This window comes from Ambystoma mexicanum, chromosome 8 (genome assembly GCF_040938575.1).
Source record: "Ambystoma mexicanum isolate Mex_15411 chromosome 8, UKY_AmexF1_1, whole genome shotgun sequence".
Lineage (NCBI taxonomy): Eukaryota > Metazoa > Chordata > Amphibia > Caudata > Ambystomatidae > Ambystoma > Ambystoma mexicanum.
Window position 1 is genome coordinate 1,067,228,457 of NC_090929.1, and position 14,997 is coordinate 1,067,243,453.

A 14,997-nucleotide genomic window follows, 5' to 3' on the forward strand; every position below is an offset into this window, starting at 1 on the left:
ACAAAATATGGATATTGTGTTTTCCTTGGATATGGAGCTACAGTTGATGCAACTTGGTAAAGCCCCTGCTCCTCACGAGGCAAGGAGATATGCTGTTGCTCCTCGATTACCAAGCAGCTCTTCTTTTTCTCTTTGAATAAGGCAAATGGAAGTGGAACTACGGGGAGCAGGAAGATTTGCGGTTGTGGTTAGAATGGATATTAAGCAGTATGCCCAACCTCCTAAACACAGTGGAGAAAAAAGATGTCTGATTGCTATTGTATATCAGGTCCTCCAGCTGTGCAACTGGAGGAGAGACATAGTTTCCAATGGCAATACAGTCCAGCGGGAAAAGGGCACTCCCAACGACTTAGGCCTAAAAGCTTGCTTTAGGATCTTGGGTTTCTAAATCATGTTAATCACGTGCCTGGGTATGTTCAGTCCATTGACCAAAATTCCATTGATGTCATTCTTGCTCTTAGGAATTCTCAAGCATTTCTGTGTGCCATACGTGAGCAAACTATGAAAATCATTTAGTTTTGCACAGGACAAAAGTTAAAATTGCGACAAGTTTGCTCTCTATTTTTAACAACACTATTCCAGAACAAAGCAATGCTTATTTCCCTTTCTAGCCTGATTCAGCTTTTGTGCAGTGGTTGTACTGTACATTTCCATTATGTAATCTCACCAGAACATGCAATTAAAATTCTAATTATTCTAAGGGTTTGGAGAGATCACTGAATTTGAGTAATCAATTCTTAAGGTGAATGTTTATGATTTTTCCTCCTCCAGGACTAAAGCCTGAGTAATGTTTCTTCTTCAACCTTTCAACTTACTAGTGCTGGGACTGTCCTGGGTGCTGGCATCCAGCACAGATACAGCCACCTGTGAGGAGATTACCACCAACACATGTGCGGTTATCTCATGTTCCACGCCCGGGGTCAACGGGCTTCCAGGCCGAGATGGTAGAGACGGAAAGGAGGGGCCCAAAGGAGAGAAGGGCGAGATAGGTACTTCAACCAATATTTCTTGCTTAGCCGTTGTGATTGGTAGATTTTGAATGTAAGCTTACTTGCACTATGGATGTAATGCCGTCTGTCTGGCGTGATCGATGATTCAAGACCTCTAAAATGAGGTGGCCCTGCAAATCATCAGAAATCTCTGGTTTTCTGAGGTCAGTTTTTTCAAATTATACTAAAGAAAATGGTGTGAATTTTCATAAACAAGGCAGAATTTACCCTTTCAGAGAAGCAACAAAGCAAACATTGTTACAGAGACATGGTTTAGAAAGAAACGGTATTATAAAGTCCATCATAATTACCCAACACTACACAAACAACAAATGCATTGACAGTAAACTAAGTCACATTGCTGGACTACAAGGACAGATTTAAAGCAATAACAAACAACACAATAGAAGACCAGTCAGATCTCAAGGACACTCATCTCCATAGATCAGCACAAAGCAGTCTTGAAGAAAGGGACAGCAGGTGGCATGTCCCTGACACTGAGAAGCAGGAACCAGGGCCAGGCCATCCTCCATATTTGCGTGTCCTAGTAAGTCACTGCTGGACACATATACTCCATTTCGCGGTGGCCCTCAAAGGATTGGATTGGGTAACCGCGAAACTGCATCTCTGTGCCTTATTGGTCTGTAGGTTCAAGCGCTCAGGGGCTAAGTCAACTTTAGTCAGCCAGATAGCTAGTGAACATGTACAGCCACAGAATGTGGTCCCTGGTCAGAGTGTTACCTCAGGTATTGAGCAAGATAAGAAGTCCATGTGTAGTCACTTGCCTGGCACCCATTGCGTCGCCCCACTAATGAGCAATGAGAGTCTTCTACCCAGAATAGTGTTTAAGATCAGGAAAAGATAAGACACAAAATCATCAGGACAATCTCTGCTAGGCATACATTATACACGCAAGCTAGCAGTGTCAAAAATAAATAATTCTCAATGCCCCCTGTGCATCCTCGATGATTTTTATGTTTGAATTTGCACAATCAGGTCCCATACTTATAATGCTCTGCAGTGACACCGAATAACAGTTGTAAAGAAATGTGATTGTCTAACGTATTCCACCAAAATAGAGTTGATAGGTCTGGTGCTAGGTTTATAAAAATGGCTTACCTCCTGCCCGCTGTAAATATGTCACAAATACAGAATCTCATAATTCCGGCTGAACTTCATTTTCTTCAGAGGCAGGATGAGCCACACCAGATTGTTGTCTAAGTATTTATAGAGTGCACACATCTCCTAGGTAAAGAACAACGCATATGGAAACAGCCACCAGGGTAGAGAAAGAGGTTGCAGTTTGCCCCATTTCTAGGTTATTGGATAAACCATTGTGAACCATGTACAAGGTCCATGGCTGACCGTGTTTCTCCATGGAAAACCACACATGCAAATGGCTCAGGAACAGAGCATGTATAACCGTGGTCTAATAATGTCCCTGACCTAGAAAAGTTTAGATAACCATAAATAACCATTTTGACAGTCTTGCGTGTTTGTTTGTCCCTTGTTTATTTTAACAGTGGCTTGCATATTGATTTATGACCATGCTTAGCAATATCTGCTACAAAACTGCACTGTTCCATGTACTATTGCTGTGGCTGAAACAACCGCCTCCTTCTGAAACATGTTCCTGTAGGCAATACCAGAGTAGCCCCTTCATTCAAACAATCCCTTGGGGAAGCAGGCATCATGCAATAATGTAGAAAACATCCCTTTTATGACTGAGCTGGTGGTCTGCTTAAGTTCAAAATGCAGTTCTAGTCCTTTGAAGGACCCTAACTATGTAAAGACACCTAAACTGAATTGTATACTAAAGACAGACAGTAGTGAAAGAGGGATATAAGCATGTACATGTGCAATATCAACTATTACTGCGATGCATTCATTCATGTGGGAATAAACACATAACTAACTGTAAATGCGCACATGGGTGTTAGTTTGCAAAGTGGCAAAGTGCTAGAGAACAGAATGCCCATTTCTCTATTCTTGTAACAGAAGGGCCGCACTGTCCTGCATTGTATACAATTTGACTAATTTACAGTTCACAGTGAATTTGCTGAAAATTGATTAAGATTAACTAGATTTCTAGTGGGTTAAGGAAAGGGGGAATGATTTAGCTTGGGCTGAAATTCATTTGACGTTTAGAAGGATTGAGTTTCAGAGTAAAAGTTCCTTTTAGGCAATGCTGAAAGAAACAGTAAATATAATCCAATTGATAACAGAAATACAAGTTTCCTATGAAACATGAAATATTAACACATCTCCACTTAATATTTATCAATGAAAAAAAGAGATGTGCAATATCAAAGATCCCTATCCTGGTACAATGGACAAACCATGGTCTAATTGCATTCATATCAGTCGATGACCATGTATGGCACTGGACAGTTGTGACTTTTCCTTGTACACCCGTGCTGCGTGGACAAAAACCATGGACCTTGATTCATAGGCAGACCATGGACACACATATCACTGTCAAACATCAGGGGCAGAATAAAGATGAGAGTAATACATGGACAACTCAGCTTACCCATTCTATCCGGGACATCCTATAAAAAGGGGGATTCGCAAAGAAAATATTTGAATACAGCTCCCCCAATGTACGTCTGTCATATTCATGGTAACATATAGTAGGCCCCAGGGAGGGTAAACTACAAATTCCTCACAGGTACCTTTTCCCTCAACGATCACTCTGCCCCATTACCCTTTAAATGTAAACAACCACTTACCTATTAATTCAGGACCATATATTGGTCCTATTTGGGTATTGGAAAATTAATACATCTAGCGCATCAGGAGTTTTGAAATGGATTAATTTCCTGCACTGACCCCTGCCAATCTCAACGTCCTTTCCAACCTCTCTGGGGACACGCCCGGAACCTCTGCCCTTTCCTTCACTCTCCACTCCGGCTCCCTGCTCACATCATATAGGGGCAATCCGGGAACCCCTGTCACTCCCAGCTACCCCTTTCCCCCCCATGTCTCCTATCCCCTCCACTTCACAGTCCGCTTGCCCCGTTCCCAGACCCCACAACACAATGAGACAGGAGGGTTGTTTAACAACCCAATCTATCAACCCCTCTAGAGGATACTATCCTTACAAAAACAAAAATGCTAGTGGGTTGAATCGTTTCAGAAAAGACTGAGTGTCATCACACATAACAAAAGTACACTACTCTAAAATACTGTATTCATACACTATATTATTTCACTTGATATAATACAAAAAACATCAAAAGCAGCATCACAGTCTCACGGTATCGAACCAAAATAAAAACATAAAAAAATGAATGCACGATTACTGCGCCTTCGGCAGTAAACCAATATGACGAAGTCCCATTATATTGTACAAGGGGAGCAGGGCCTTCGGGGCTGTTCCCCACACCCCTTGCACGATATAGTGGGTTTGGGGGTTGCGGGGGTGTCCCCCTCATACATTAAATGTAAAGCGGGTGACAAATGAAGAAAATCCCAAAAGCTCGAGTTTCAAAATGCAAACCAGTCGGCTTTGCAATTGTGTAACTCCCGCTTTTGGGATTCGTTTCTTTTAACGTAAATCCCATTCTCAGTATAGCAGCAGACAGATATTACAACACAACAATGATTACCCTGAAAAGGCTACAAACATTGCTCTTATCAATACAAGCTCTTCGCCACCATTTTGTATTAAAGTGCTAGTGCATTCAATACAGTAGAATTCAAAAAAGCTAAAGATAGCCATTCATTCACTCCAGAACCTAATTCACTCATTCAAAATTCATACCACATTCACCCTACATTTTTTCATTCCTCTCTACATATTAGAAATCAACAACAGGAATGTCTTCAGGGGCACGCCGGCTCCCCAAATTAACTGTCTATCTAGGCTCGATGGTGCATGACTGTACAGCCATGCACAGCCAGTCACGTCTTCTGGTCAGTATAAATCTATGCACAGATACAGTTCCCTCACAATGGCTCTCTTTTTTTCTGTCACAACAATATTGTCACATTAACCTATTTCTCCCTTTAACTTGCTCCTAGCGGGTCTTGGACTGCTCTTTATACTCCAAGGCTTACGTGGCTCTCAAACTTGCTTACACATTATTTTCCTCATGTGCAATGCAACAACTTTGTTGGTGATCAGCAGAACTCCCAAGCCGTTGATCACCCGGGAAATCTTTTCCAAACCTCATGTGGTCTCCAACTGTCGTGTCTACATTAGGCACTTCTACCACTGGGCTTCCCTCACTGGGCTTGTGTTGTGTCAAAAACATACAATGTGAGCCACCTCATATCGGCAACTACTTCATGGTACTGCCGCTGCTTCCTTCTATGCTCTGTATACCTTCTCAGACCCACCACTTCAAATTTCTCCTCCCTTGCTCCAGGTTCAGCATATCCTGTCCCCTTTCTGTGTCCTCTGCTGCATTGACAGTGGATTATGTGTGAAATGTCCTCTACCCAATACATGTTGCATACCCAATGTATACCCTTCGATTTTGCATATTTCCCTTATTGTCCATATTCCTCATAGGGGCTGCCAACGAGGGTGGCTAGAAATGTGTCATGCCAATTCTCAAAAATAAAAATCAGGAGGTAAATTCACTTATTTCTGGAAAATGTAGTAACTTAATTCTGTGCAGGTTACTATGAATTCACAAAACAACATATGGGTGATTAACACAAACATGTACAGATTCTATATTGGTGTGCATCTTTTGCATACTTTATGCACATATTTGTTACCTATACATGAGTGAATTCCTTGAAGAAAGCCAAAAGTGGTTGTCCCCTTAGGATGTTTAGGGAGTTAGAAGGGTGCCAAGGGGGTGTCTGAGTAGGGAAGAGGTGCACGCATGGAAAAGTGTAACTTTATGTGCATACAAACTTACTGCATCCACTTAAGTTGCACCTGAATGTTCAGGGTGTAAGTAGTGCATGTATGTATGTAAAGCTTTAGAATCTGTAGAGTAAGAAAGGATCGCTGGTGAAAATTATTTTAGAGTGAGAGAACATTGTTTATAAAATTGTTTTGAAAAATATTTAATTTTCTCCTTTCTGATATTGAGTTTGTTACTCTGAAGCAAAGTACTTCATGTTAGTCCAACAATTTTGGTTGTTAAATTACCTTCCTTCATATAGTATTTGTGCCTGTTCTTTTTGTACTTGTTTGGGAAAATGACACCTAAAATACAGGATTGTTTTCTGTAACTTCAGACTTCGAATGCACAAAGCATTTCAGCAAAAGACTAACATTTCACATTGCTATAAGAGTACTGCATTTATAAAGTCCAAACATAGCTGGTAGGCAACAGAGCTAAAGATTGAGACAATGCTTTGCTGCAATTCAAGTGCTCAAGTAGAAGTTGAAAAATATTTTTCCATTCTGCAGATGCTTCAACATACATGTTGAATTTCAAGAACAATAAGAACAATATGATCATGTCCACAGAGTGTAAATTGAGTATCATAACGAAACCTAACCTAGAGAATTTATTGAGCTCTACTGTTTCACCTTTCACTTTTTCACCATAAATGTACCACTAGGATTGCCAGGATCACGGGGCACACAAGGTCCTCCAGGGAAAGTTGGCCCTATGGGTCCCAAAGGTGAAAAAGGGCCACTTGGAGAAAGAGGACTGGATGGCAAAAGCGGGGTACAAGGTAGGCTTTTTTTCATATTAAACATACTTTGTAGTGGTGCTGGGCAGAGTTTGTTATGCAAAGTGCACAATTGCTAAAACTCTATACAGGTTCTATAGGATTATTAAAAAATCTATGCAAACGTTGCATAGCTATTTGGAATTTTGCAATTTAAATGCCAAGTTTTAAAAGTTATTGATATTCTTAAACTAACCAATGCAAATCCTTCTTAAAGTTATAAATGTAATTTTCATCTTTTACAAAAAAGCAAAACGTTTTCTCCAAACACCTCAGATATTGTAAAGTTATATTTAGTTATTTAAAAAAATGATGTTAGTGCTTCATGTAGAAAATGTGACATGTTTAATAAATGTGAAATGCTGGGATTATAATAATGTATATAATTATACATTACATATTATAAATATAAATATACATATTCATAACATTGTATAAATAATACCAACTTTGTCCAAAGCTACAGACGTTTTTAGCAAGATTCAGAACTCTTAAATACCTTTTATAGTATATGGCTTCACGGCAGAACCTTCAGAGAAAATGTTAATTTTACGCACTTAGGTGACATTTTTCTTTGTATTTCATAGTGTGGTCACATTGAAGGATTATAATCAATCTTTTATTTTGGGAGAATTCTAGGATGATGGGAAATGCCTTAGCTGCTCTCTGTCTATGAGAGAAAGGGGCGTAGGCTGGGTCTTGATGGCAGAAGTATTGCTTGGTACCAACAAGTGAAGTAGAGTGCATTGCCAACATAAACGAGTTTTTAAAAGGAGGTGCATCACTTAAAATAGAGACGTTTGATGCAAATGATCTGTATATAGGAGAGAACTTCACGTGAGTACTTCATACCCTATTAGCTCTAAGGAAGACCACAGAAGTAAAAATGGCTTTATGAGAATTGTACCCAAGATACAAGATCCAGCAACTTAGTAACGATTGAAACAGGAAAGCCCCAGATGAATGTTCAACCGAAGTGGTGTTAGTGACAGAAACATGTTGGGTTCTTCTAATACAGATACATGAATTGGATCATTATGCCATTGTTTGTCCCATTGTGTCTTTGTATCATGTTTTTTAAGAATGTGTTGTAAATTGTATATCAACAAATTGTGTTGTTTCTGGTTTTTGTATTTGAACTTCATTGTATAGGTGATTTTAGTATGTTTTAAATTTGAATACTAAATGAAATAAAATTGTATATGTATTTTTAGACTGTGACTATTGAGTCAATTTTTTCAGGATTTACAGTTGTCGTGAGGAAGTCTCAGTCACCATCTAATTTCGAGAGTGCTAACCCTCATCTCTTTCTTTTATTTATTAAAATGTAAATTTCACCAATGCCTTATATTCTGCCATGCTCTACTTTTGGTTTAATCACAGATGATTAATTACACAGCCACACTAGTGGCTGTGTAGTTATGGTTAAGTTGCTAATCCCATAGGAAGAGCACTTTTTGGGTGGCTTATAACTTCGCTCTCCCTGGACAAATCCTCCCCAAACTTTGCAAAAGCAGTTTATGGCCCGCTCAGAATCTCTTTGCAAAGTTTGGTGAGGTTTGGTCCAGGGGGGGCAAAGTTATAGGGGGGTCCCAACATTTTTTTTTTCCCATAGACTGAATGGGGAAAAAACTTTGCTCACGCCTAGAGCCCAAACTGCTGGACAGATTTTCACCAAATTTGTGGCAGGAGCAGCGGCTTGGTCCTGAAAGCGTACTTTTGTAAATTTGGTGAAAATCCGTCCAGTAGTTTTTTTTTAAAACAATCAAAAAGTAGGGGTAAAAAAAGGGGTAAAAAAATTAGTGATATCTATGTCCGCTCTGCAGATACACTTCCCTGTTCGCTCCGCGGACAGGACACCGATTGGCTAATCGGCTCGCGTCATGTCTGCGGACATGTGACACATTTGCTGATTGGATGGTGAAGAGCGTGAAGTGCATCAGATTGTTCCAATGCGCCCGCCATCTTGGATCCGTGTTTGGTGACCACGGACATCGCGGCAAAAACATATTAAAAAACACCACATTGCACTTGTTAAACTTATCAAATAATCTCTGGGGAGGTTAGCGTTGATGAGGATGGGATGGGACATGGCTGTAAGAAGCAAAAAACGGGTGTTTTTTTGTCGCGAAAGTCACACTGTACATTTGGAGGTGTTCCACAATATGTGCCTAAAGTACAGGCGAAAGAGATTGCATTTTGGCATTCAAGGTATGGAATTGTGGACATGTAAATATAGATTGTTGCTTCTGCAGTCTGCAACCCCAACCTTACCTTGTGGTATTACAGAGTAATACTACATTCCGTATGCCCGTTACTCTATATTGTTTATATTGGTTGCCCAATATTTGTTAATATTAAATAGAAGCAATTTTGGGTTATTTTACACTCTTAATTAAAACACTTGATGTTTATAAATTGATGTGCTGGTGGTACACCCAGAGCACAGCAAATAAAGGACTAATGTGTCTGTGTTAAAATGTAATTAAAATAATAATGGAGTCAGACTGGCGCCCCCTAGAGCCTCGCATCTCAGGCAGCCGCCACCTGCAGTGCTTGATGGACGTGGATGAGAATAACAGTTCTCAAAGTTGTTGCAAAGTAAGAATGTATTTTGATTCTGAGTGAAGGTCACCAGCTTTGAATTTTTGGTTGCGAGCTAAGGAAGCCCACGCATAGGACACACAGTAAAAGGTTCAATTGTTTTTTGGCTTTGAGAGAAAGGGATCATTCTGAAAGGAATTCAATGAAAGGAGGTTTGTAATAATGAAGATATGATAAGGTTAGGCATTCCAAAAGTGTGTAAGGAACATGTAGATTCAGTTTATGAAGATTCGTTGGTGCGAACATACTGAGTGTTACTGTCTGAGTTACGCAAGAGAATGGAAATGGTGAATATAATGTAAGTTTGATTTTCGACAATTGTATACCGGAACGAGCATTAACTTATTATTATCTGAAGAATATTTTTGGGTTACATTCTATTCTTCTGTTCTGTGTGGCTTATTGCAATGAAACGCAAGTACAATCTTTGTGTGTAATTGTCTTTTTAAAGTGGTTATGGGGAGTGCAGCATCGAGGTGCATGTAGACCACCACTCAGTTCACCCAGGTTCAACACTAATATTTCATTAAAATGTCATGTATGACCATATAGAATTGTGTATCACTTTCCACGTTGTTTTCTCTCTGTTGAGATTGTTTCATGTGTGTGCTAATCGTTAGTTTAAACTCTATGGCGAATTAATAAGTCAATAGATAAATTGTAATAAAGTTCAGGTAGTGAGACATATTTTCTGTTATGTTTTCGAAACAGATACATTCTGCCTTTCTGCGATTGTCATAGATTCCAGATGCCAACTGACGTCTTTTTTAATTGGCAGCTGAACATAGTTGTCACCTGGATCACAGTCACTCTTTTTTGGGACAATCACCCAGGGCCCATATGCCCTTACGGTGGACTAGCGATTAGGGGTAACATAACATCCTATATGGTGGTCTAGCCCCAAGTTAATGCAGAAGCCCTGGAATTCACTGTGCGACCTAAGCGCTTCTTTTATCGAAAACAAACACCTTGTGTACGCAAAAAGAACAACGCGTGCCTCACGATAAACATTTTGGATCGCGAGCGAAGAAACAAATTTGCAATTTGATTGAATATGGCAATAGTCTGACGTTCTCGGAGCGATTATCGTGAAATAATCGTACTTTACAAATTGTACAGTGTTGTTGTTTTCTTTTAAAGTACGGTTTAATATTCCAAATTGTGACGTGCTATGTTGTGAGTCGATGTGTGTTGATTTTCGGGTTCTGCATCACATCACGTAGGTGATTATGGGTGCGTTTGGCTACGCTGACGAGGAACATCACTGAGAAAGGTGGAGAATATCACTAGGTTTGATGATGTGAGGCTCAGGGGCGGGGCATATGATTTAGTGACGTCAGGGCAGTTTACCTTAGGCAGATGCAGCAATGGATATAAATAGCACAAGATGGACGTGCCCTGCTGCCAGATTTTGTATGTTTATAAAAGAGGAAAAGTGAGGTAAGGTGAATTGGAAATGTTTGCGATAGATCAACGTATATGGCGGAACCCTCGAACAATAATATTTTCTGAGCATTGCACTTGTCAAACTTATGAAATAATGTCTGGGGAGGTGAGGAGTGATGACGATGGGATGGGATATTTCTGAACTGATTTCGAATGAGTTTCAAAGTTTGGTGGGATTTTGTGCAGAGCTTATATGATGATTGTATGTGCATTCATTTGACAGTTTTGAAAAAATAAAACGTGGGTGGATTTCCAGCAAACTTGCGTAAGGCCATTGGCAAGGATCTAGAAGCATAGTTTTGCAAATGTGGCAGTGTTTTCTTATTTGACAAGTTCCTTCCCTTTCCATGGTGGCCATCTTGGAAAAGGAATTTCCTTCCTAAACCGGGACGCCACAGGCGTCCCAGTGTAGGATGAAAAATCCTCTTTTTTAGTACCACAGGTTCCCGCTTTGGGAACCTAGGCTGCTAATGGTCTTCATTCCCCATTTCAGGGGCTGGAATGGGGGAATAATGGTCCAGAGAACTCGTTATCCACCCTCGTTTCGCTTGGGCTGATAACTTGGGCTGCTGGGGCGGTATCCATCGTTCCAGTCTCTGGAACGGAGGATGAACGCCTCAATATTGCCATTAGTATAATACAAAATGCAAATGGAAATGTTGGAAAATCTTATTGAGTTTATGTACTTTACTGAGAAATATAAAGTAGATGGAGTCTATACGTTTTTCTTTTTTGTTCTATTTTTTAACTGAGCAAGGAACATTGCTTTGGTTGTTTTTGGATGTATTCTTTTTTTTTTTGGCAGGAGAGCTAAGAATGAAAGGTGGGGAGGGAAATGAGGGAAGAGGCACCAAACACTAATATGAAGGGGCAGGTGGAAAGGGGAAAATATTGCGCGTGTTATTTCTAAGGTAGGGGGCAGTGTTTCTTATGCTCCTTGATTACAGCAGTGGTGGTGTCTCTTGGGGAGGAGGGATGGCTTTAGCTGATGCCATTTTAAGATAAATAGCAGTTTTGCTAAAAGTATGTACTGTGTACTAGATTGTTAATGGATGAGTAGGAATAGGTGTTGGAGTTGTGCAACGGTAATTTTGAAGTTGAAAGCACAGATCTTATCGTGAAGAGTGTACGGGTTCTCGGACACGTCATCATGCCGCACGCCAGCATATGCTCATGTGGCACTGTCCGGAAGGACTGCAATGAAGTCAGATGTTCATAGACTTTATGGTTAAGTTGCACTAATAAAAACCCATGAAATTCAGTAAAAAAAACTTTGTTAAAGGGACGTTATGGTTAAGTTGCGCTACTAAAAACCTATGAAATTCAGTAAAAAAAACGTTGTTAAAGGGACGTTATGGTTCCAAGTAAAACCGAAAAACCCCTGAAATTCGCCAGTTATGGTAAGCTAAGCAACCATAACTCGCGCCACCACCATGCACTGCTAAGACTAAAACCCAGGACATAAAAGATGACATCACAAATGTCATTGTGAGGAGTCGCGGCTGCCTCCTGAAAGCTCGCTTTTGGAAATTTGGTGTTTTAAAATGGCCAAAAAGTAGCTACAAAATAAATTGTGATATCTGGGTTCGGTCTGTGGACTCACTTCTCTATTCGGTCCGCGGACAGGCATCTGATTGGTCCAGGGGCTATTGTGATGTCCGCAAACATTGAACGCGCCCTCTGCTTGGATGGTAAAAAGCGTGAGGTGCGTCATATTTTTGGAAACGCCCGCCATATTGGATTGACGGAAATCGGCTGGTGTCTGCGGACAGCACGATGTGCAAAAAACCAGGAAAACACATTTTGGGTTATTTGATGGTCAACAGAGGGGCTGGAATGGGTGGAATACAGATGATATGGAGCTGTTTTTCTAGGTGAGCAGGGTGGGCGTGGATGTTGCCCATTCCGCGGACACTGCAGTAGTCTGCGGACAGCCTTGTGAACGACCAGCTTGGAAAATACATTTGAGGTTATTGATGGCTGAAAGAGGGCATAGAAAGGGTAGGGGAATGGAATGAAGATGCTATGGAGCTGTTTTTATAAGTGAAAATAGGTTCTGGAGGTGCCGTTTAGTCAGCGGTCAGTTTCGGGGTCTGTGGACACCATTTCAATGGCTGGGGGTTGAGGGCGAGTTTTGTTATTTGCGGGTGTATTGCACATACTTGTTACATGGTTTCATTATGTTGTGGTGGTTGTTGTCAGTGGGCAGATTTTTGGGGGCATAGCCATAGGCTATGGCCCCAAAAATCTGGCCACCGTCCCCAACCATTAGAGTAATATGTGTACAGTAATTATAGGTAATGTAAGGGGAGTAGAAAGTATGTGGTATTTATGATTGTAGCACAATTGAGGATAGTGCTTATGGAATATGTATTTGTTTACAGTTGGTAGGGTTACTTAGTTGTATAAAGTAGAAAAGCTGGAATCTCAGGTTTGTTTTCTGTGAAATAAAACTGTACAATTTGTTAATCAGGATAGTTGAAAAAGATTAATAGCATCCAATTTTACATATAAATTTACTTTTTCTGACCCTCATAAACATTACATTCTATGTACTATGCTTGTTGTTGTATTGACTTCCAGAAAAAAGAAAAGAAACATGTCGAGACCATAACCTATGTACTAGCAGCAGACGAGTTAGAGTATAGAACACCAACCAATAATCGAGTTCTTATTTTCTAGAACCGGATTTCAGTTACTGTTTCAAATATGCGGACAACTTCCTGTGTCTGTAATATATCTATTTCACCTACGTAGATTGTTGAAGTACAATATACAATCATCAATGCTTTGCTATTTTAGTATATATGTATGTTTTAGAGAATAATTGTGTTTGTACTATAATACATTCATTTTATACCTGCTGATTGATTAACCAAAATTCTTTGAGTATCTTGAACTGTCACCATACAGTCTCTATCTCAAAATGATATGTATAATGTACTTCCTCCCGGTAATAGATAGAGACAGCACTCTGTTATTTGCTCAATTAGTGCAAAACCGGGATTCCTCCAATATTAACTACTCCTAGAGTTTCTACATTTTCTTTAAGATTTAATGGCAAATATAATACTTTGCCACAGAAGCCCTTTAGTAACTGTGGTGGATGTCATTTGGCTGTTTTCGGCTCAAGGCGTATTATAGCTTGAAATGGGTGCACTGTTTGGAAGTTATTTGTAATAGAACATGGTGGCATTTGGCTATTGTCAAGCTTTGTGTTGCAGTAAGTGCAAAGTATCGAGGGGTCACTTATTTTGTATTTATCTTCTGCTGTTAGATATAAAGTAGGCCATATCCATTGTTTTTGTGCTCTTTTTATGAAAGGATCTCTGACAACAGACACATACTTGATCTGGTATTTCAGCAGATGTGTTTTGAAACTTAACTATTTCTTTTCTGTATGTGTTTGTTAAGAGGTTGGTGTGTGTGTGAGGTTTTCTGTACTGTTTCATGAAGTTAATGAGTTGTCTAAATCACCTTCAGTTGCGAAGTACTTACATTGGATGTGCTCAATTGTCTTAAGGAGTTCCTTAGCTGTTCCATGTAGGAGAATGTTATTTACATTTTGTAGTTCTACAGCAGGAGTTTTTGCATATTATATTCTATGCACGAGAGTCTGTATAGCGGAATGTTGTTGCAAACATTTTTATGTGGTGGAAGGTGCTTTTGCATGCAGTTCCCGAAATATAGGCTTATGATTGGCCTCACAGACCAGTGTGGCTGTGCACTGGACAGCAGTCCATGGTTTGTTAATTTTTCATTCTACTTCTGTCTTTTTGGTTGATATAGTGATTCAGGAATCGTCAAAAACATTTGAAGGATTTTTGCTTTACGTTACACATTGAGCTCCATGTCCATTTGTACACTGGATGGTTTGTTTGGATGAAAGGAACATTTGGTTGAAAGTTTGTTTGGGATGTTTTTTCTATAAGGGTTTCTTTTGCCATAATAGTGTCTCCTAACATTTCATACCCTCGGTCATCACTGTCTATGGCAGTTGTTTTTTTTTTCTTGTTTACAAGCTTCTTCATTGAAATATGGTTATGTGCTGCTTTTGTGAATACATTCACCATCACAGAAGTTTGAAAAGGTATCTATATTGACATTGAGCATGTGTAGAAATACGTTTTGTAATGTATTAATTCATTTAGTTAGTGGTTAAATTCTGTTTAAAATCAATCTGAACAAGTTTCTCTTTAGTATGATATGAAATGATATGACATTTATAACGTGCCTTTACACAAGTGTTTCAAGGCGCGATGAGGCAAGTGGGGGGGACAGTGGGAAGACAGAGACAACGATCTTACTAGGC

General features: G+C 39.8%; 1 protein-coding gene across 1 annotated transcript in view; it reads left to right on the forward strand.

Annotated features, from left to right (window-relative positions):
- The first annotated feature begins 777 nt into the window (after positions 1-777).
- LOC138473732 (mannose-binding protein-like) overlaps positions 778-14,997 on the forward strand; it is a 68,237-nt gene continuing 54,017 nt past the window's right edge. Inside the window, exons 1-2 of the mRNA XM_069612198.1 lie at positions 778-989; positions 6,522-6,638. Coding sequence (XP_069468299.1) covers positions 788-989; positions 6,522-6,638 — 319 coding nt within the window. The 5' untranslated portion in view covers positions 778-787. The remainder of the gene's footprint in view (positions 990-6,521; positions 6,639-14,997) is intronic.